The sequence below is a fragment of the Macrotis lagotis genome, chromosome 1 (assembly GCF_037893015.1).
Source record: "Macrotis lagotis isolate mMagLag1 chromosome 1, bilby.v1.9.chrom.fasta, whole genome shotgun sequence".
Classification (NCBI taxonomy): domain Eukaryota; kingdom Metazoa; phylum Chordata; class Mammalia; order Peramelemorphia; family Peramelidae; genus Macrotis; species Macrotis lagotis.
The window spans coordinates 85583012-85605147 of NC_133658.1; the positions used below are offsets into that span (position 1 = coordinate 85583012).

The 22136-nt window shown below is 33.8% G+C and overlaps 1 protein-coding gene across 1 annotated transcript in view; it reads right to left on the bottom strand.

The window, feature by feature from the left end:
* PRKD3 (protein kinase D3) overlaps window positions 1-22136 on the bottom strand; it is a 143724-nt gene that overhangs the window by 119104 nt on the left and 2484 nt on the right. The window contains exon 2 of the mRNA XM_074203929.1: window positions 15700-16665. Within this exon, the coding sequence (XP_074060030.1) occupies window positions 15700-15987 (288 nt within the window). The 5' untranslated portion in view covers window positions 15988-16665. The remainder of the gene's footprint in view (window positions 1-15699; window positions 16666-22136) is intronic.

A 22136-nucleotide genomic window follows, 5' to 3' on the forward strand; every position in this document is an offset into this window, starting at 1 on the left:
ACTTAAATCCATTGCCTTGCAAAAAAAAAAAAAGAATTAAAGTGTGAATGATTGAGAGGATGGTGGTACTCTCAATAGTAATAGGAAGGACAGGAAGAAGAGTTTGAGGCTACAAATGTGATGAGTTATTTATGCTGAATTTGAAATGCCTATGAAATTCCAATTTGTGATATAAAAAAGCATAGAAAGATACAGACACTAGTTAACAGAGAATTTAGATCAAGTAAAGATTTTTAGTCTAGAGAAAGACAAAGTTGAGTTTATAGGTAACTGCAAGGATGGAGCTAAGTTGAAGCTTAGACAAATATTGGGAGGTCACAGAGAGGGTGAGAGGGAAAGGATCAGGGTACATGGTAGAAAGGTTTGCCCTAGCAAAGAGAAGGTCCACATGTTCACGTGAGAGAAGGGAAAGGACGGATAGAAGAGGAAGAAATTTAAGTAATATGAGAAGTTCTCAGTAAAAGGACTCAATGGGGGGGGGGGAGTGTTGAAGTATGACTGCTAACAGGAAAGGCAAATCAATACAGAGGTTTTTTTTTTCCCCCCAGGCAAATCAGTCAACAAGCATTTATTTGCCTGGATTGGTGAATTAAAGGTCAAGGTGAGTTAGGAAAAGATAAAATGATAAAAAGATTATTATCAGATAAAGAAATTTCCAAGTTCATAAATATAGAAGTGAAACCATTGTGGGTAATGGCAAGGTCAATACACCCATCTCCACTTGTAGCTGAGACAAAGTGGAGAATTATGTCTAGGAGATTTAGGAACTGGTAAGTTGAGACTGTATCAACATGTATGGCAATTTAGTATCTGTATGATATAACAAGTCATTTAATTGTATATGCTGCATCATCATTTTACATACTGTCTCCTATCAAAGGATTATAGTTCTGGGCCTTCTAGCCCCTCAATACTTCTCATTATGCAGCTGACCCCCAGAACAATACCCATCTTTAATCTCTCTCCCAAGCTTCATCACCAACTACTTGGCAGACATATCAAAATAGCTGTTCTATAGGTATCTCCCACACAGGTCCAAAAGAGAACTCTTATCTTTCCAACAAAACAAAACTTTTTTTTTCACTGAGGTCAAATCAGTCCATTGTACCTCAGAGTCATCCTCAACCTTAGATCTCTATGCTTTTTCACTGGCTATTCTCCAGACTAGAATACTCTCCCTTCTTACCTACACCTTTTGATCCCTAATTTTCTTCATTTTCAAGAACCACTTTCTCCTTGAAAGCTGCAGTCACAACCCAGAATGCCTCCCCCACTCTATTTTAGATCCATTTGGTACATATCTACATATGCTTAAATCTCCCTAGATAAAGTCTAAGCTTTACAAGGGCAAGGGTTGTTTCACTTCTCTCTTTGTTTTTTTCCCCAGGCCCTCACATTTAACAGTTACTTAATAAACATCTCTAAATGGATTTTCTGGTATGTTTTCTTCAACTAGATGACTTCTAAGATCTCTGCCAATTCTCTATGAACTTACGTCTTCATTAAGGAATTTTATAGCTAGATAGCTTCCTCTAAATTCCTTTTATTGGAGAGCTCTGAGTGGCTGCCCTCACTGTTCTCCATGTCAATGGCTTACTCTAAGAGGCAATGGGCAAGATATGACATTTCAGAAGGTTTAATTCTAAGAATATAACTAAAAATGACTCCTCTTGGCTAAAAGATTGCTAACTTTTAAAATAAACAATCTCTTAATCTTGATGGACTCGCTCATTGCAGGACAATTTGGGGCTCTCTACAATAGAGAATACCATCTATATCCAGAGAAAGAACTGTGGAGTTTGAACAAAGACCAAGGACTATTACCTTTAATTTAGAAAAAAACACTGATATTGTCTGATCTTGTTATCTCTTATACTTTATGTTTCTTCCTTAAGGATATGATTTCTCTCTTAATCACATTCAATTAGGAACAATGTATACCATGGAAACAATGTAAAGACCAGCAAATTGCCTTCTGTGGGGGGTGGGAAATAAGATTAGGGGAAAAATTGTAAAACTCAAAATAAACAAAATCTTTATAATTCAAAAAAATTAAATTCAAAAAATTAAAAAATAAAATAAACGATCTCCTCCCTTTAGATAAAATTTTGATTCTATGATTAAAAGTGTCATTCTTTCTCCCCCAGATCATCCATCAAAACATAGATATTTTCTACAATTCTTCTCTCTAGGATAAGAAATTACCTCATAAGGGAGAAGATAATCAGAGAGCTGATAATATAATTATATACTCTCCACCCCCCATGTATGAACCATAGTAAATGGATTATCACCATTCTCCCACAATGGTTTTTCCAACTCACCATTTCCCAGAAACATGGGGCTAAAGGTAACAAAGGGGAGAGGTAGAAGAAAGTTGACCTTGCCAAAAACTGGACACTCCCTTCCTTCCCCTTCCTTAGTAAGTTCTCACTTGAAGGAGAAAAAGGACAGGATAGTAAGAGTAAGAAGTACTGTGATATAGAATACCTTTAATCTGTTAGACATAAAAAAGCAAAAATGCCATTATCTCCTTTTCTAAATTTTCCCCAAGCTTTCCTGGCCCAATTCTTAGAGCTGAAGCCATGAGTTTTTCTGGATGCCCACGACGTTTTTTTCTCAGTTTATAATGGAAAAAAAAATCACTTCTTGGTATTCCATTACTCTCATGATCCTTCTATACCATTTTTCTTCCCCCACCCCTTAATTTCTCTTGCATCTAATGTCAGAAGGCTTTAAAAGTTCAAACAAAGCCTCACCACATCATAAATTACCATGTCTATGTGTGCATACACCTTAACTTTATGATATTAGTTTGTCCTCACTATAAAACAGAGGGGTCTACTTCAGTTTTGTAATACTCTTACGAACAAATGCCTTCAATCAGTACTATGCTCCTGGAATTATTTAACCCATGAATCTTAAAAATAAATTTTGAATCAATCCTTTTGTCAATATTTCCAGAAACATGTCATATTTGTAAGATCAAGTTTTTAATCTTATGATTTTGATTATAAATTTAAACAACCTTTCTACTCCATAAAACAACTTTTGTATTTTTCACACATCTTGAGTATAAGATTAAACAAATTAGTCATCATTATGTAGCTAATTTTAAGAATAATTTGAGTTTATCATATAAAAAATGCAACCCTTTTGCTATTGCTACAATTTAAGACCACAGGCAATGTCTACTTTCTAAACCAAGGAATTATTAATCAAATATCAATGAAATTTCTGGAAATAAAGTGATGACAATTTTGTTTCATATTTTGAACTTGTCTGAAGAGGATTGCTCAATTGAACATTTAGGCATGTCTAAGTATATAAACACATATGCTGATGGAATTTTGATATAATGAAGAGATTTTTTAGAGCCATCAGAGGAAGGAAGGAAGCTTGGCCTGAGTTGAAATTTCCCCTTCTGACTTTTATCATCAGTATTCCACAAATACCACAATGAATATGTAATATGTAAAATAATCAATGAATAAGGACATTGAAACTCTCTTCCAAAGCATGACATCTCTTTTTGTTTTTCTCCTTATGATTTTACTAATATTAAGTTCCTAGAACACAGTTCTAAGGTTATTTAACTCTAACCTGAAATCTTTCTGAAAACTGTTGCTTTAGCTGAGATCTTTATGTTTAAAGGAAAGAACTCCCTCTTCCAGTTCCAGACTCCAGATCAGTTATGGCTGTTTGACACAATGCTTCAGCAAGGGAGAGAGGCCATGGGGGTGGGGCAAGTACTAATGTGCTGCCTAATGTGTTGCCAAGCCACTGCAACACAGCTGTAGTAGAGGCACAGAAAGGCGAGCAGAGCAAAGCAAAGCAAAATGACAATTGGCCTCCAGAACACAAAAGGCACAGCTGGGGTTTTCTCCCTACTTTGGCAGGAACCGAAAATTATATTCATCCCAAGTCTGAGACACAATACATGTGGTCATGGAACACTACCAAAAGTCATGGATCAATTGAGCAACATGGGCAGAAAGTCTTAAGGTCTAATGTCATGTAAATACATGGTCAAACCTAGACATGACCAGTTTAGATGATTTTAAAAGAAGCCAGTTTTCATTTTTGGGATAAAGGGTGGATCACGTCTTTTACTCCTAATTCTACTGAGACATAAGCCATTACAGTTTTAAATGTAGTTCTGACAGTTTCCTTTTTACCTCATTTGAATTATAACCATTTTAGCTGCTACTACATAAAAAATTCTGAACCCTTTTATAGTAGGAAGACAAGCAACCACAACTTAATAACAGAAATTAATCTCCTTTTCAAATCTGCCTAGGACAACCCTTTCCCCTAGCACTAAAAATCGCAGATTCTAAAGAGCTATCATGGAGGGAGCTTAGAAACCATCTTTTTTATTTTACAATCAATACGCAAGGATGCTAAAAATCAGAGAGGAAAGACTAAGACAATGCTGTATGTTGGCAGACTTGCACAAATACTTGAGAAATTACTAAAAATTTCCAATACTACTCCTGGGCCAATCATCTGAAAAGAAAAATGTTCTTCCCAGATTTAAGAACATAACTTTTTTTTTCCACTTTATTTTTTTAAGTGTACATTGACAGGACAAATATACTCTAAGAAAGCACTCATTCCAGTTTGCAATTGCCTTTAAATAAAAAGGGGGGGGGGGACACTTGTTCACTATTGAATTTACTTTGCTTTGTAAAGCACTTCATGGAGTAATCTGTTAATAAATACTAGAAGATGATAATTTATGTTCATCATATTGCAGCCATTTAAACACATAATGAAACTTTAGAATTACTTCCAGGAGAAGAAGAATTCTATTAAAAAAATTTTCCAAATTTGAGAAGTTCAACATTATACAAACTTGAGATTTCTATAGATAATAACTTACCAATGCCATTCAAAGATAACTCAAATATTTATTTGCCTTCTCTAAACTTCAGAGACACTGCCACCATGGGGTCACAAAGAATCAGACATATCTAAAAAAAAAATGACTGATGAACAATAACAAACAAATCTAAGAAGAAAAGGGAAGAGTTAAAAAAAAATCCTAAAACTAAAGGGAAAACTAAAACCTCAGTGCTTGCTAGAAGTGCTTGGCTTTTTGTACAATAATTTCACAACTTAAATTATCCAGTCCTCAATGCATAACAGTTTAGCCAGAGGCAGAAATAAGTAAAGTAAGTTTGACTTGTACACTGGAAAGAAAGAGAATGATGATATATGTTAATCTGATCAGTCCTAAGGATGAAGGTGTCTTGTCCTCTTTCCAACTCACTCAATCCACTCCCTAGTAATGAAAATAAATCTGACACCAAGCAGTAAGATGTTTACCATACATTACTTAACATTACATTTAAAGTCTTACAATATAGTTTCTAGGTGATATTTCATGAAATTTCAATTCTAATATTATTTTAGGTATTATTTACCCATGAAAATTAATCATATGAAAGATAAATTTCAATTCACTCAAGGTTTGAGCTATGATCCAACATTTTGTGACATTTCAAAAACAGCTGTAATATGTCTTTTCAATTACAATTTAAATGTTAAGAGAGTTCCCAAGACTGGTTCTATTTAACAATAACAACAAAAACAAACTCAATACTACCACACCCTCATACTGTGTCATGAAATTGGATGAGATTCAAAAAAGGCCACTTTTGGTTGAGGTCCAAGTTTTAGGCCAAGTTCAATTTGAATGATGTGTTTGCCAGAGATAACTGCTTGAAACATTCCTCTTAGAATATGCTTGCTACTGTCATCTCTGCTTTTTATTACTTCATCAAACTTTCAGTCTTTTAGCCAGTTAGTTCCCTGTCATTCATATTTGCCTTCCCAGCACATTGCACTTCTATTCAGTTTTACAAATTAATAGCTAAAATTAGTCATCTATTAGTCCACAAGCATTTGAAGTGTACCTATGTTGCTTAATGTATGTGAGGCATTGTGCCAAGAAGGAGAGAAACAAAGAAAGGCAAAAAAATGTAGTCACTGCCCTCAAAGAACTGACCTAGTGGAGGAGATGTGTAAAGAAGAAAGTAAATACAAGATATGTAGCTAAAGATATGCAGATACACACTCATGTCTAAGAGGGAAAAGTATTTGCTTGAGGGGAGAAGTGGAAGAGAAGGTAGAGGAATGAGAACCAGAGAAGACCTTCCTTAGTAAGTGGGAGTTTCACTAAATTCTGAAGGAAGAATAGCATGAACAAACAACACAAATACAACACTCAAGGACAGGGAAAACTATATTAATAAAAGTAATAAGATTAAGGGGAAAAAACCAGAATTTCTGATAGGGAAGACTGGAGGGTTTTGTTTTAATTTTTGTTGGCAAATAACTAGAAACAAACTGGGTTAAAAGTATAGTATATAAACATAATGGAATATTAATGCACATAAGAAATAACAAATATAAAAAATCCATGGAAATATGGGAAGGCATATGAAATTCATAAACACACTGACAACAACTATCTGTTAACAATCTCAGCAACAAATCCATATTTGTGTCTTAGAGAGATAAGAGAAATAAATCTCATAAATATATCTCAAATGAAATATTCAAAAACTACTAAAATGCCATATTATATCATATTCACAGTAGCTAGTATTAAGTTACACCAGAAAAGACCAAAAAATTCCAAAACAGAAATATAAAAAAAAAAGTTAATATACACATCTTTTGGTGTGGGGTTAATTATCCAAAAATAAGAAGTTTATCAACAATAAACCTTTATTATGTAAAATAGCTGCTTATATCAGAGTAGGCACAGTAAAAGGTTTAATACTATTTCATTAGGAAATGAAATAAAACATAAAATGGACAAAAAAATTTAACTGTTGTTCAAATTAACTAATGGGGCATATTATAATGGAATAATTCACTTTGAGAAATTTCATTATTAAAAGAAGAAATAAATAGCATAGTGTCTTGGAAAGTTTCCAGTAATGGAAACTGGTCTGGCATTTATTAGCTATATGATGAAAGGCAAATTACTTAACCTCTAGCTTCAATTTTCTAATCTGTGAAATAAATATTCAAACAAGATCTATGATCTCATTAATTGAGTTTCCTCCAACAATGCAGATCTCCAATTGTCCATTACTGCCTACCCATGTCTTCCTAGAAATTCAATCCAGGGACACTAAGCTAATATGCTGAAGGTCTTCCTTGCTTTCTCCTGACATCATGAGAGAAGCACTCTGGATAACTACCCAAAGTGAGATGACACAGTAGATAAGAGCTTCAAATCCACCTTTCAACTGGCCTGGGAGACTGGGCAAAGTGCTTGAACCTCCATCTGTTTCAGTAAAGTGGAGATGATAAGAGCATAATATGTTTGTAAAGCACTTTGCAAACCTTAAGAGCTATATAAATGTTGTTATTATTCATTAATCCTTGCCCTCATCATAAGACCAATCCATCTTCTCTTCCTTCTAGCATAGAATTACTTTATCATCCACTTTATTCCTGTTCTTCAAAGTTTCTTACAGGTTATGCATTGCTTCCCACTCAGACCCACTATGAGCATCACCATGGCCCTCTGTGTCATACTCATTTTTAATTTCTATAATAACCTATATGTGTGTGTGTGTGTGTATGTAGCATCTTAAGGTTTACAAAGAAATGTCGATATGTTATCTCATTTGAAGATGCTTGTATTCTACTTCTCTCTTCCCAAAGGTTACAGGGGTAGACTTTTTGATATTAAAAAGATGAGCCTTTTTTCCAGGAAAAATCTGGTGTCAATAAAGAAGTTTTACAGTTTCCTGGAGGTGATTCCCCTTGTTCTTCTACTCAAACTTGTGCCCAACTTGTCCAGCTGTACTATTCCAGATAGATATCCTAATAGATAATCTCTATAGGTTGTTTATCAAAGGAAGTCATATGCTATGGGCAACAGATGTTCTTCATTCACTTGAGTTCACTCTTCTGAATTTCTTTCAGAAGGCTCTGAAATGTTCCAAGGCTTGATTCAAATGGCACAATGCCATACACAAAAAGGTGTTATCTAGAGACCATCATCTCTCAAGAATGCTTCCTTCAATTTGAACTCTGAGCCAGATATCGTCTATCCCCAATGAAAAATACCTTTGGCATACAAACATCTTTTTGTTTTAGGTTTCGTTTAAGATTCATAATGTCAGGGTAATTTATTTTGTTGTATCTTTCAAAGGATCCTGAATGACTGAAGTTTAAATGAGAGATAATTTGTTGGAAAAAAGTCTTTTAGGACATAGTTTATTATAATGAATTGTGTTTTACCATGATCTACAAACAAGAACAAAATCTTATAGCCTCTTCAAATTGAAGATAAAAATGCATTACCTACTTCAATGTATGTTATTGTAAAGAAAGTGCTTTATAAAAGAAGAGCTACAAAAATGGGAACTGTCAGCAACAGAAATACTAGAAGACAGAGGACATCGATTCCCTCCCTTTAGCACTCATCATTGTGCCTATTAAGAGTTTATTGCTTACCAAATACTTGTTGACTAACTGCCATTCTTTAGTCCCCTCAAAATGAGGGGGGCTACAGCTCCACTGTTCTCTCCCTAAGTAACAAGGAGCCTCCCCTCTCTCTCAGTATGATCATCCACCCAGGAACCTGAAGATCAGAATGGTATTTCATGAAACTAGGTCATCTGAACCAAGACCTTCCCTATCCATGAAGTCAACCAAAGAAACCAAATTTCTGATAATTATCTCAGAATTCAAGTGTCTTAATTTTTAAGTTTTATTGATATCTTTTATCTTTATTTGAAAATAACATTCTTCTTCCAACTTCTCTATCTGCAAACTATCCTTTACAACAGTGGTGTAAAACTGAAATAGAAATAGGGTCATTAAACCATATATAAGGATTCCTGCAAACTAATGACTTAAAAAAACACATATTAACATTATCTGTACTGTACTGTATTTTCATTTATTTTGTTAAATATTTTTCACCTACATTTTAATCTGGTTCAAAATAGGGTTCATTTTTTGTTCTTTTCATTTACACTGTTGTAGTCATTGTAACTAGTTTTCTTAGTTCTATTTATTTAACTCTGCATCAATTCATGAAACTATTCCCATACTCCTCTGAATTCTTCTTATTCATCATTTCTTACAGAATTATATCACACAACACAATCTGTTTAGTCATGCCCCAATCCTTTTAAGTGGAGCTCTGCTCCTAGAATATTTGCTAATCGAGGTGTTTGATTAAAATGTTCAGATGCTCTGATAAAATCCTCAAGATTTTCATGGTGCATACAACTCGAATATGCAAGATGTAGAGTACCTCTAAGACACAGCAACTGATTGATGTCCTAAGTCACTTGGCCTATCACTTTATACTGAAGAATTGCTGATCTACATGAGGTGAGAGTTTTGAAAACCAGGAGTTCCCCACACTAATAACATCACAGATCTGGACAAACACATACACACACATACCTATAGAAACGAATTCTGATGCATTAAAAATTCCTAAAGTAGATACCAGTAGAGTACTGTTAACTCTGCTACATTCAACTTAGCTGGAAAGGCTTTAAGAACAGTCTTGGAAACAAACTATTAAGATACAGTTAATATAAAAGGGTTCAAACACCAGCAGCCTGACCACCTGATAATGAAATTTTTGGCCATCGCTAATCAGGAAACAAAGAAAATTACAAAACTGTCCTCAGTCCTGTGCAGCTCCTTACAGCTTCTGCAGAGACAAAGTTGCGTAAAAGAGGATAGAAGGTACTAAGGATCAGTTTTTTTCTTTGTTTTCATTTTCACTGAAATTTAGTTTATGCCCTTTAATATCATTTCCTAACATAACTCTCTCCCACTGAGTCTTCTACTGTTACCAAACAATAACAACAACAACAAAGCAAATTTAAAGAAAAACCCACAAGAAAGGACCATGTCTAAAAATAAGGTCTGTTCCAAAAGTCTGCATTGATAGTCCCCTACAGGAAAAAGTGTGTTTCCTTGTCTTTTGTCCTGGTCCAAGATGAGTCAGTCACAATTAATATGAATTTGACAGCTTTACGATCTAACTCACATTTACACTGCTATGGTTATTGTGTATACTTGTTCTTTTTCAGTTTGTATATACTGGTTCTGTATCAGTTTGTAAAGATCTTCCAAGGTTTCTCTGAATTCCTACCATCCACTCTTTCTTACAGTATAACAAATGCCTGTTATTCACATACCCACCACTTGTACAGCATCTCTCAAACAATAAGCATCCACTTTGTTTCCAGTTTTTTATTGCCAGAATTTATTATATATATACACACACAGAGATCTACAGACAGATATATAGATAACATATGTGTATAGAAAGAAATAGAAAGAGCAAGATCAAGGATCTTTCTAGCACTGATTTCTTGAAGGAATATGCCCAGGAGTGGATAGTAAGATCAAATCATATAAAGCATTTAGGTACTTTTCCTAAATAATCTCAAAATGTTTTCAAGTTAGACTAACCCACAGCTCCACTAAACATGTACTGAATACCTTGCTACTGTTGTTTAGTTATTTTAGTCATGTCCTACTCTTCACAATACCTTTTGGGGATTTTCTTGGCAGAGATACCAGAGTAATTTGCTGTTTCCTTCTCCAACTCATTTCACAAATGAGAAAACAGAGGCAAACAGGGTGAAGGGACTTGCCTAGTGTTACTCGGTAAGTATCTAGGCAGGATTTGAACTCAAGTCTTCCTAACACCAGACCCAGCATTCTATCTGCCACATCACCTACTTATCCATACTGTGTACCCATCTCCATATAAACCCTCCAGCTCTGACTACTTTTATCATTTTTTGTTAATTTGACATATCATATGAAACATCAGAACTGTTTTCATCTTCATTTCAATTAGAGAATTTTTTTTATATGGTTAGCTGTTTCTTTTGAAAATAGTTAATGGAGAGGGAGAACAGTATAATGAATCAGAGTCCTGGCTCAGTTCAGAAAGGCCTCAGTTCAAACCCTATCACAGTTATAAGCTTTCTCTGAGTATCAGCCTCCTCCTCTGAAAATAGAGATAACACCACCTCCCTCTTCCTCACCATGTTGTGAGGATCAAATGAGATCATCTAAATAAAGCCATTTGCAAACCTTAAGCACTATGGAAGTGTGAACTACCACATGTTTTGACGACTTACCTACTGGGGTAGGCCTGAGATTTGAAGTCTTTTATATCTGTGTAATTCCCTTATGACTGTTAGCAGAGATATCTCATGACAAGATTCAAGTCAGAAATGTTTAATTATACTGGTTTTATTTGCGCCAAATTGTTACATTTTATATAATCAAACTTGTCTACTTTCACTTTTGTGGTCTCCTCTATTTGCATTTTGATCATTATTTTTTTCCCCCAGCTATAGATATGAAAGGTATCTCCTTCCATTCTTCTCCAATTTTTTTATGTTATTTTTAACTTAGGTAACATCTACTTTGTGAAAAAGATGACATATTATATAAGATACTGGTCTAAATCTATTTTCTTAAAAATACCTTTCCATGTTCCTCATTAGTTCTTCCCTATCCTTGGTCTTCTTCAGATTACTAAACAATGAGTTACCATTTTTTATTCCTTTCTAGTCTTGCTGATCTAATTTGTTCCATTGATCCACTTTTTTTTTTAATAAAGGCAAAGGCCAAATACATTTAAGAGTCCTACATTATAATATGGACTGAGATCTGAAATTGCAATTTCGCTGTGACTCCAGCATTTTTTTTTCATTATTTCTCTTAGGATTTTAGATCTTTCTCCCAAATTAGAGCAGCAGAAGCCCTTAGAAGCAGGTCTGGTGAAGACCCTGCTGTTCTGTTTTCTCCATCCTATATTTCCTTTCATACACTATAGTTTAGTCAGCTTCATTAATCTGCTGTTCCTCATCCATAACACTCCATTGCCTCCACCATGGTTGTTCCCATCAGTAGAATAGACTTCCTCTCTCTGGTTTTGTAGTCCCTACTTCCTAACTCATGCTAATGAAAGCCATGCTAGTAGATGCTTCCACTTCAGGTCTATACTCACATCTCCTCACTTTCCTCTCTCAAAATCGCTGGGTTGCTTCAAAGCTAGTCCCCCAAACTTGGCTTTCCTTTTTCCCTGCCTGGTTCCTTAACTTTAATTTTCCTTCATGGAAGAAAGGAGCTGGGTAAGCCATCCTGGCAAAAAGGAAGAGTGAGGCCAGGCAAGGGACTGCTGAGCCCTGACATCCCAGATCTCTCCTCTCTGAGACTACCTCCTAATCACAAGCTCTCAGACTTTCCCATGCATTGCTTATTGTGCTTTGTGTTCCCCATTGCACTGTAAGCCTTGAGGGCAGGATCCTTTCTGGCCTTTCTTTTTTATTCCCCAGATGTAGCACATGGCTTGGCACCAAGTAAATGCTTCATAAATGCATGCTGAATGACTATCTGGCTGAAAACTTTCAAGAAAAAGAAAGGACACAGGGTAAGATGCAGACTCTAGCAACTAGTTTTTAATCTAAAAAATTGTAATCATGAGCAGAGGCAAACTTCCCTGCACTGTTCAGAATGAGAGCATGCATTTATAAAACTTAAGGTATTATTCCTGTACATACAAGTTCATATATCAAATAGGAGGTTTACATGTTTGTCTATGATACTAAAACATTTCAGATTATTTGATTCTGAGGGTTATACCTTTAAGATCAAGATCGATTTTAGTTCTTTATAAAAGTCATTTCAGCAGAGTATGAGAATATTTAAGAATTTTGAACAAAAACATACAGTCAAGTTTTTTTAAAACTAAGCTGATTTTTCAGAAGTGGCAGTGTTGTTGTTGGGTTGTGTCTAACTCTTTGTGATCCCATTTGAGGTTTTCTTGGCAAACATACTATAGATGTTTGCCATTTCCTTTTCCAGATCATTTTATAGTTGAGGAAAATGAGGCAAACTGGGTGAAGTGATTTGTCCATGTTCACACAACTACTAAGTGGCTGAGGCCAAATCTGAACTCAGGAAGAAATGTCTTCTGACTACAGGCCTGGCACACTATGCACTGTGCCACCAAACTGTCCTTCAGAAGTATGACAGAGAACAATCACTACAAATCTTAAGTGTTATTACTGTAACTGTTTTCTTTACATTTATTATAATTTACATGTCAGACTTTTTTTTTAATAGAGATTCATCATCAGGAAAACCCCACTAACAGGAAGCTAATAATTAGCTTCAATGTCTAAAATCTCCTTAAGATTAGAGACCATTTCTTTATTGTATTTCTATCAGACCCCTATCAGAACAAAGCCTTGCATATATAGGCACTTAATAAATGTAAGCTGAATAAAAATTATTACATGAGAAGGGATGAAAGTTAAATGTTTAAAATAAGATCCCTACTGTGAGGACAATGCAGAAATAAACCACAAAATGAATAATACAAATTAATAGGTCTTTCTCTCTCTCTCTCTCTTGCAATCCAGAGTTTAATCCATGAAGCCAACATTTTTCAAATTCTGTCTGGCAAATTTAGTTCTTACTTGATTATAAACAAGTTACAGATATACAAAAAAAATCAATGAATTATAAATAATTTGCCAAAAATATGAACTCAAATTTTTTCTATCAGTGATTTTTTTTAAGTTTTTTTAATTCATTACATCAAAGCACAATTCAGAGGAAGCCAAAGTACGTGACTTTTTCCTCCTATTCCATATTAAAATTTTCAAACAATTACTCAAATAACCTTTGATCAAAGAAAATTGTGCATAATAAGGAACGATATAACATGTTTATGAGAATGGTTTAAGAGCATTAAAAATAATGTCAAGAGAAATAGATTAAAGAAAGCCTTAAAAACACAAAGGGAAAGAAACTAAAACTCAATCTATTAATGAATAAAGAACATAAAAGTTAATGATGATTAAATTGAAAAGATTAATATATTAATCTTGTTGAATAAGAAAATGAAATTTGAAAACTCAGAAATTTCAAAACTGATGAAGAAAAAGTCAAAAAGTCAAAAAGTCACTTGGTTATCAGATAAACATATTTTTAAACCATTACCTCAAATATTATAGAAAATGAGGAGAAAGGACAAACTCAAAGAAATTCTAAAATATGCAATGACATGGCAACTATAATCAGAATTGAGGGGAATCCCAGCTAGAGGTTTTCTTCTTCAACTTAAACAACATACCTGGTTTATTTGAAAATTTACACTGATTCACTATTCATTTCCTCAGAAGGCAATTCATTCCAGTTTCAGACAGCTACAACATTTAGAATTTCTTCCTTACAATGAATTGAAATCTGTTTCCCTATTCATTCTACTATTGGCAATGGCACTGTTCTTTGGAGTCACACAGTAAAAGTCTGATTTCATCCCATGTGTTAGCATGATTCCCACAAGTCTTTTCTTCCCCAGGAAAAATGCCATCAAATTTTTTTCAAGATGTTCTCACATGACTTCATTTTGTGTACCCTCACCATGCTGGTCACCTGGTTCTAGACATAGTCCAGTGCCAAAGTGCTTGTCCACTGCCACTTAGCTGCAGTTTCCATGGCAAGTAATGCAAGTCTTGGTTGGAGCTGTCCAACTACAGTGAAATTAGAGGAAGTTTAAGAGCAGGATACACAAACATGAATTCATTTACAGAAAACAGAAAGTATGGAATTCTCTGGAACTGATAACCTCATTATTCTAACATGAAATGCAAGAGTCGCTTGACTGCCTCCTCACTTGCCCCTTTCAAACTCTCTTGAGGATCCAGACAGGAAGCCTCTACTTCTAAACCAAAAAACACTTTTTGCCTCTGGTCTCAAGGTTCAGAACCTGTCTACAATCCATTTCAGACAGTGACATATATATATATATGTATATATGTATGTATGTATATATGTATATGTAAAATGTCCAGTTACAAAGAAGTAGTTTTGCCAGAAAATTCCCTTTTTTATTGTTTGGCTGATTGTTTTAAAGTTAATCTTATTCAGATACAAGGGTGGTTTGGTTTTGTTAAATCATTTTTTGTGACAAGTAGTTTTTAATCCAACCTTGTACATAGTTTTTGCTCTTTTACTTCCAACATCAGTCATGCAAAGTGATATGGTTGGGTCTGACTTCACATCTTTTCATCTGGTCTATGAGGGTGGCATTAGTCAGGAAGCAATTCTATAGTAAGATAATGACAAACTTTTAGAAGTACCAGATATTGTAACACAAAACTAAAAGTAAGAAAAGATTAATACATCATTTTAGCTTGTTACCACTCCAAGGGCCTTATCTCTTAAATAAATAGTACAAGGTTTAGAAATTTTTTGATAACATAATCTGAAAGACATGAAAGGGTTCCAATTTGCAGATTCCCCAAAGTGAAAAATCATTGATGATTTAAAGCAATCAAGTTGTGGATCCCTAGAATAATGTCAAGGGAAGCAAAAGTTTAATATTTTAAAATAAAAATGTTCAACTTTCAAAAATATTACTACTATATAAATCACATAAATTCATACCCCAATGCATATTATTTAAACTATTAACATTTAAATACAGTTTGAAATCCTAAGATGAAAAATATTAGAGTTCTTTCTAAAATATATGCAATAGTTACATTCCCCCCCCCCAGTACTGAGAATTATCTATGAACTAATTCCTTGTTAGGTATATTATTCACAAGTGAAAGAAACAACATTAATCAAAAGAGTAATACTTAAGATCTTGTGACGTACCTTTTGATAAACTATTGAGCAGACTAGATCCTTTACAGCAGATAAGGACAATTCCTGGGCCTCAATGGTAACATTCTCCCTTGTAAGACCAATTTGCAACAGAAATGATACTGCATGCACTGAACCCCTGGAATTGGTAAGCGATGGCGTGCTGAAGCTTCCATTGGATAGTCGGGCAGAGAGTCCTGTCTTGGGACTTGAACATGGAGAAGGGGTTGCAAGCACAGTAGAGAGAGATGCAGGTGAAAGAGACTTCTGTGCCGATGGAGGGGAGTTGTTTGCGGACATCTGCCTTTCTTTAAATCTTTTGAAATTGCTGTCAATTTATTTTATATGTTATAATGATGTTCTTAAAAGCAGGAAAAAAATTCACTTTTTGACATTTGAAAACTTCTTGCTTATTTTCTCTTTTAAGTCACACATGCCAATGATTACAAGTTCTTCAGCTAGGTGCTATATTAGTAACCAGTCCTTTCCCCTAAATATCAGCCCCTTGAACAAAAAAAGCTGTGTCTTTGGGAATGCAATCAGGTGCAAGGAAAGGATTTAACATCACTTGTCCTTATAACATCAAAATCTAATGTCTTTATTTACCATGCATCTTCATTTGTTTTCTTTTAAATCTGTTCTTGTCTCTCTCTTTTAGTTTCAGAAAATGCATATTGAATTGTTTCCTTCCATAAATGTCTTTAGCTGTAATAAAGGTAATAATAGCCTCTTATTACTGTTATTGCTAATGCTTTTTTTCCCAACAAATCAGTGTTTAAAATTAATCTATTAAAAAAAACTATCCTTTAGTTAGTAGTCATGATTGGAAAATTTTGAATGATCTTCAGAAATGTTCTCATTTTCATTTCCGCAAATATTCTCTGATGAAATGGAGAGCTTTTCAAAAACGTACGCAAATATTGCATTTGATCACAGGGTACTTCCAAAAAAGCTGAAGCATTTTGAAATGTAGTCTGCCTGGTAGAGGAAAAAAAGAAAGAAATTTTACCATTTTTAGATTCATAAGTAAAAATTTAAGATACAAATATTTAATAGCTTGAGTAGTTACTCTTCTACTTTTATAAAGATGTTTATGATTAAATCTATTTTTGTATTGGCTGAGAACACTCAATGACTAATACTTTCCCTATAACACTGTCTAATTATAAAAATTACTATAAAACTGTCCTCAAAGAAAGGACCAGCCAAACAGAAGTCATTTCAAGAAAATCAAAAAGGACTGTCTTAGCAATGTGCCCTAAAATCCAAGAGACAAAGTTTTTCATTCTATTAAAAAACACTTGAGTTAAAGAGAAATGAAAATAATATTATTGTGGCGAAATATTTGACAGTCGTATGAAGGATATGGATAATGCTTTCTTAAAAGTTCTAAAAATTGGGGTGGCTAGGTGGTGCAGTGAATAGAGCACCGGCCCTAGAGTCAAATCCAGCCTCAGACACATAATAATTACCTAGCTGTGTGATCTTGGGCAAGCCAAGTAACACCATTGCCTTGCAAAAAAACAAACAAAAAAAACCTAAAAAAAAGTTCTAAAAATTGCACAGAGAAAAAAATACAATAATGATGGACTACAACAATTCTGAAATGTGTTATAAGTTCAAATCACCTAAATTTTTAACTTGTCTTGATTACTATTTCATCTTAAAAGATCAGATAAGGAGCAAGAAACTTATCACAGATGTAATGCTAATCAACAGGGAGGAAGTGGCTGGTTATATGAAGTGACAGGAATCTTGAGAAAAATAGCATCATCTTAAGAATCTGCAATAATGCAGCAATAGAACATAGCTCATCATGTATTCTCTACTTTGGGAAAGCAGATCACCTATGACCTACTGAGACTTAAAAAATAATCTTACTACATAATTATAAAAGCTCCCAATAAAAAGCAAGGAATTATAGGATCACTGATGTAAATTTAGAAAAGGGTCTTCAGAAGTCCCCTCTGGTCCAACCCTCTCATTTTACAAGTGAGGAAACTGAGGAACCTGGAAGTTAAAAGACATCTAAGGCCAAGCAGATAATTGAATAATCCATAGAAATTAGTAGCTACAGAGGGAACTTTTGCTGAGTAAAAATTTTAAAAGGCCAGGTACAAATGATGCAAGTAGAGCATAAAACTAAAGATGAATGCAACCTGTTGTGTCAAGAAAACATTAATGAGGTTTGCAAATAGACAAAGACAGTAAAAGGGTTTTTAAAGATAAGTCTGAAAGACTAATGCTGAATTTTTTATAGAATTGCACAGTTTACAAAAATACTTTCATATACATTTAACAAAAAACATTGTATGCAATAGGCAGAGCAAGTATCATTAAGAGCTCTTCCCCAGCCCCCCCCCCCCTTATAAATCCAGGTACTGAGGCTCAGTAAAGTTAAGGGAATTCTCTAAGGTCATAAAGAAAAAGCTAAAACCAGAAAACTAGAATATCCAGTACCTAGGGTTGGCTGTTTCACCTCTTATTGCATACTACTTTTCAACAAGGAAATCATAAGCCCACTTTTTGTGGATGATACTATGTGGCCTAAGCAGAAGGCAAGCTGATTTCTATAATTCCTCCTCTATTATCACAACTATCAATCATGAATCATAATCATCATCTTCATCTAGTGTTACCTGAGAATAATCAGAAATCAGAACTACTCATTTTTTCTTTTACTTCTATCACCTCCTTGAAGAGAATGAAATTCAAAATGAAAAGGTAGAGCAAAATCATTCAAAAACTAAAGTCCTTGATTGTAGAAAACTAACTAAAAAGCAGCTTGATCTAAATTGGTCTCCAGATCCAGGCAAATTATACTGTTATAAATTCAAAGATCTTGTCCAGTACTGTTGCTAATTTTTTCAGTAGTCATCGAAAATGAAAGTACTACAGATATACTAAAAATTGAAAAGTTTTAAAAAGAATAAAAGAATGAATTTCAAAAACAATAAACCAGTAAATATGACAATATTAGTAAAATTCTAGAATAAGAGTATTTAAGAAAAACACAGTAATCCCGAGAAGCCAACACAGAAGCACAAAGAACAATTTAAAACAAAATAATCTAATTCCTTTATTTTAAAGTAACATTACTTGATTGGTAGATGGATGGAATTCTTTACACATAGTATATCTTGATTTTCACAAAATAGTTAGCAAAGTTATTACATTTTTGTGGATAAAATGGAAAATTGTCAGTTGGATTTAAATAGTTAGATTTTGCAGCTAAACACAACAAAAATCATATTTGTGAAATATGGAAATGATAGAAAACTGGAAGGAATAAATAATATGACAGAGATGTAATAAAAATAGAGTCAAAAAACAATGAGATGAAATTTAATTGGGGAAAACAACTACATTTTTCTTAACTCTACAAATTTAAAATAGTAAAGAACCAAGATAATTCATGTGAGAAAAGCTTAAAGATTTTAACTGAACTTAAGTTTAATAGAAAGCAGGCAACAGGATTTCCCAAAACGCTCAGTGCAGTTATGAGCTTTAATAAGCTTATAACCTACCTTGTGGGTACCACAATAACAAAACTATAGTTTCCACATCCAAAATAAAAGTACCATTAAATTTTTGTGTTGGTTGGATGATACCTAGAATACTGTACTCTCAACTGAATATTACATTACATAAGAGATCATTTTAAAAGTTAAGAGGTCCAGAGAAGGGTCACCACAATGATGAAGAATCTGGAAACCATGTCATAGGAAGAACAGTTGAAGAATCTGGGAATAAGTTGTACGAGGGAACTGAGACAGGAAGATACAAAAACTATCTTCAAATGTTCAAGAAGTTGCCATATGAATGAAGAAGTAAGCTTATCTGTGATGTTGGTCATTTGTTCTTGAGGAAGACCATGACATCAGGGAGGTAATAAGGATACATACAACTTGGATGCATGAGTGAATGTCATAGGAAAGGAGATTTCACCTCAGTATAAAGATTATTCTAATAATTATTTATTTGAAAAACGGCTTTTCAGAAAATGTTCAATCAAGTAAAGGTTGGATATATATTAACTTCACCATTAATTCTAAGTTTGCTAGATTTAAAATGCAAATACTCCTTAATGAAACAATCCATTCAAACTGAAGAAGAAATGACCAATATAATATGCTTTCCCTAGATAGGAATAACAATACTGAGGGAGTGGGTTAAAGGAATGGAAGAAAGGGATCTAAAAAAGGGAAAGCAGAGCAACAGATTAAATTTACCTATTTATCACAATTTTACTGTCACCATCCCTTATTTGTACGCTTTATTAAATTCTTGATGTTTTTCCTAAGGGGGAAATGTTTCTGCCACGACTCTGAAAAGGTTTTTTTTTGAAATTCACATAGATATAAAAATTAATGTAACTGATGGGTGGGAAAGTGTACATTATGTGATGCTAGTTCACTTTTCTTGGCAATAAATTACAAAACTGATTTTTATGACTTTGACAAAGCAGAGTTAAAAGTTCTTTAAATATGAATTACATGTCTGACTCAAGATATTCTAAATAAGACAAAATAGAATAGTCGGTGGAGTGAAGTAACATCAGAAACAGTGTCTATCATACTTCTGAAACTATATTGTAAATCTTTTAAGGTTACTTGCTAAGTTATATACAAGTCATATACAAGTAAAAGATATGGAATTCTTAAATAGTTTATTTCTTATTTGTTGGATCTTTTTCATCAAATTTCATTTCTATTTTCTCATTAGCACTTAGCTAAATAACAGTAAAATTTCATGAACATTTAATAAGATAACTAAATTCAGTACCAAAATATACATTATTTCTATATTAAGCTATATCCAATCAGGACAATTTTTACGGAAAACATTTTAATTAGCTACTGTAATACATTTCAACAGGCACACACACATAGAAGAAACTTGGGTGAGCTGTCACCATTAGCTTCTACCCACTCATTCCATCTGTTTTTCCTCTGCTTGTTTTGTTTATGTGATAAACTTAATTGAAACTCTGATTTGCTGTGCACAAGATAGTTAATATGGAGATTAGGACTCAGAAAACCTAAGGGTATGCCTTAACTGTTTGGAATAGAATCATGTTCTCAACTACATGGACAAATCATGGAACATCTATGTTTGTCTTTATCCTTCGATTATAAAATGAAGAAAATAGTATCTGCTCACTATCAAAGCAATTAGAGAAATTTAGATAAATCAACTGGATAAAATCCATATTTTTTAACACCTAGAACAGAAAGCCCAAACCACTGTTATCATCTTCAAGTTGCCAACTACTTCTATTTTGTTTATTAAGAATTTCTCTAAGTGTTGCTTCAAAAGTATCTATCACATAGTCCTTTCAAATAGCTTTCACAGGATACAACACAGAAATGAATGGTCTGTATCTCTTCAAAACTCTTAGAGAGAAAGCATACTTCCCATTTTTGTATTTCAAGACTTTTCATTTTTTTCTCTAAATCTGTAACAGAATTGAAATATACGTTAAAAGGAAGTTTGATATTTTAGCATAAAATTATTTGTACTGGAGAAGAAAATGAGAAAAGATTTGGTTTTTGTAGGTAGATCATGAAGAATGGAGTAATCCTTACAATTATCCTCACTTGAAACTAACCTGTTAATTTAATTTCAGTCTTATTTGTATTTGAAACGTGGAGGAGCCAGAGGTTCTTTTGACTTTTGTTGACAGGCATATATGTATGGATTAAAAAATATAATGTGGCCTGTTTCGATACATATTGATCATATATATGGTTGTTTCCATTTTGAGATTGTGTCCCAAACTTCATTTCATAATCATTGCAGTGACTTAAAAGTATTACAAGAAAAAAATTTTTTGCCTGCCTGAGTTGTTTTTTTAACACCTTTTTTTAACCAAGACAAAAATCAATGTTCAGAATTTCCTATTAATATATTCATCCAAGGCAATAGTATGTCTTTCCTCCTAAAAATTCAACAGGCAGAAGTCACCAGATCTCTACTGGCTGCAATAAATATCTGCCTTTGATGTCCCTCATCCTGCTGTATGTATTCAAAGTCTCAAGCTTTGCATTGAAATGAATATCTCTTTCAAGCAGAATAAAGGAAGTTGAAAAGCAAGCACCCTCCCCTCTCTATCATTCTAGATGAAGGCCAATTTTAAGTTAATGGACCATAAATAGGACAGGTTCAAGTCTAGGCAGGCCTCTCAAGGCAGGAGAATAAGCCAAGCTCCTGAGCTGGGCCTGATCAATCACTATTCTGCACCAATGCTAATTTTAAAATATGATTCATTAATATTCAAAGAAGCAATTTCTCAAATACTGTTTTAATATCAAAACTCCAAAAAGAGGAAACAGGTTGTTTTGTTTTGTTTTTTCCTAAAGTTGTTCTTGCAATTGACAGACATTAAACTTTACTGTGTCCTAAATGAAATATCACATAACCTTTTTGATACCATTCTAAATTGATGT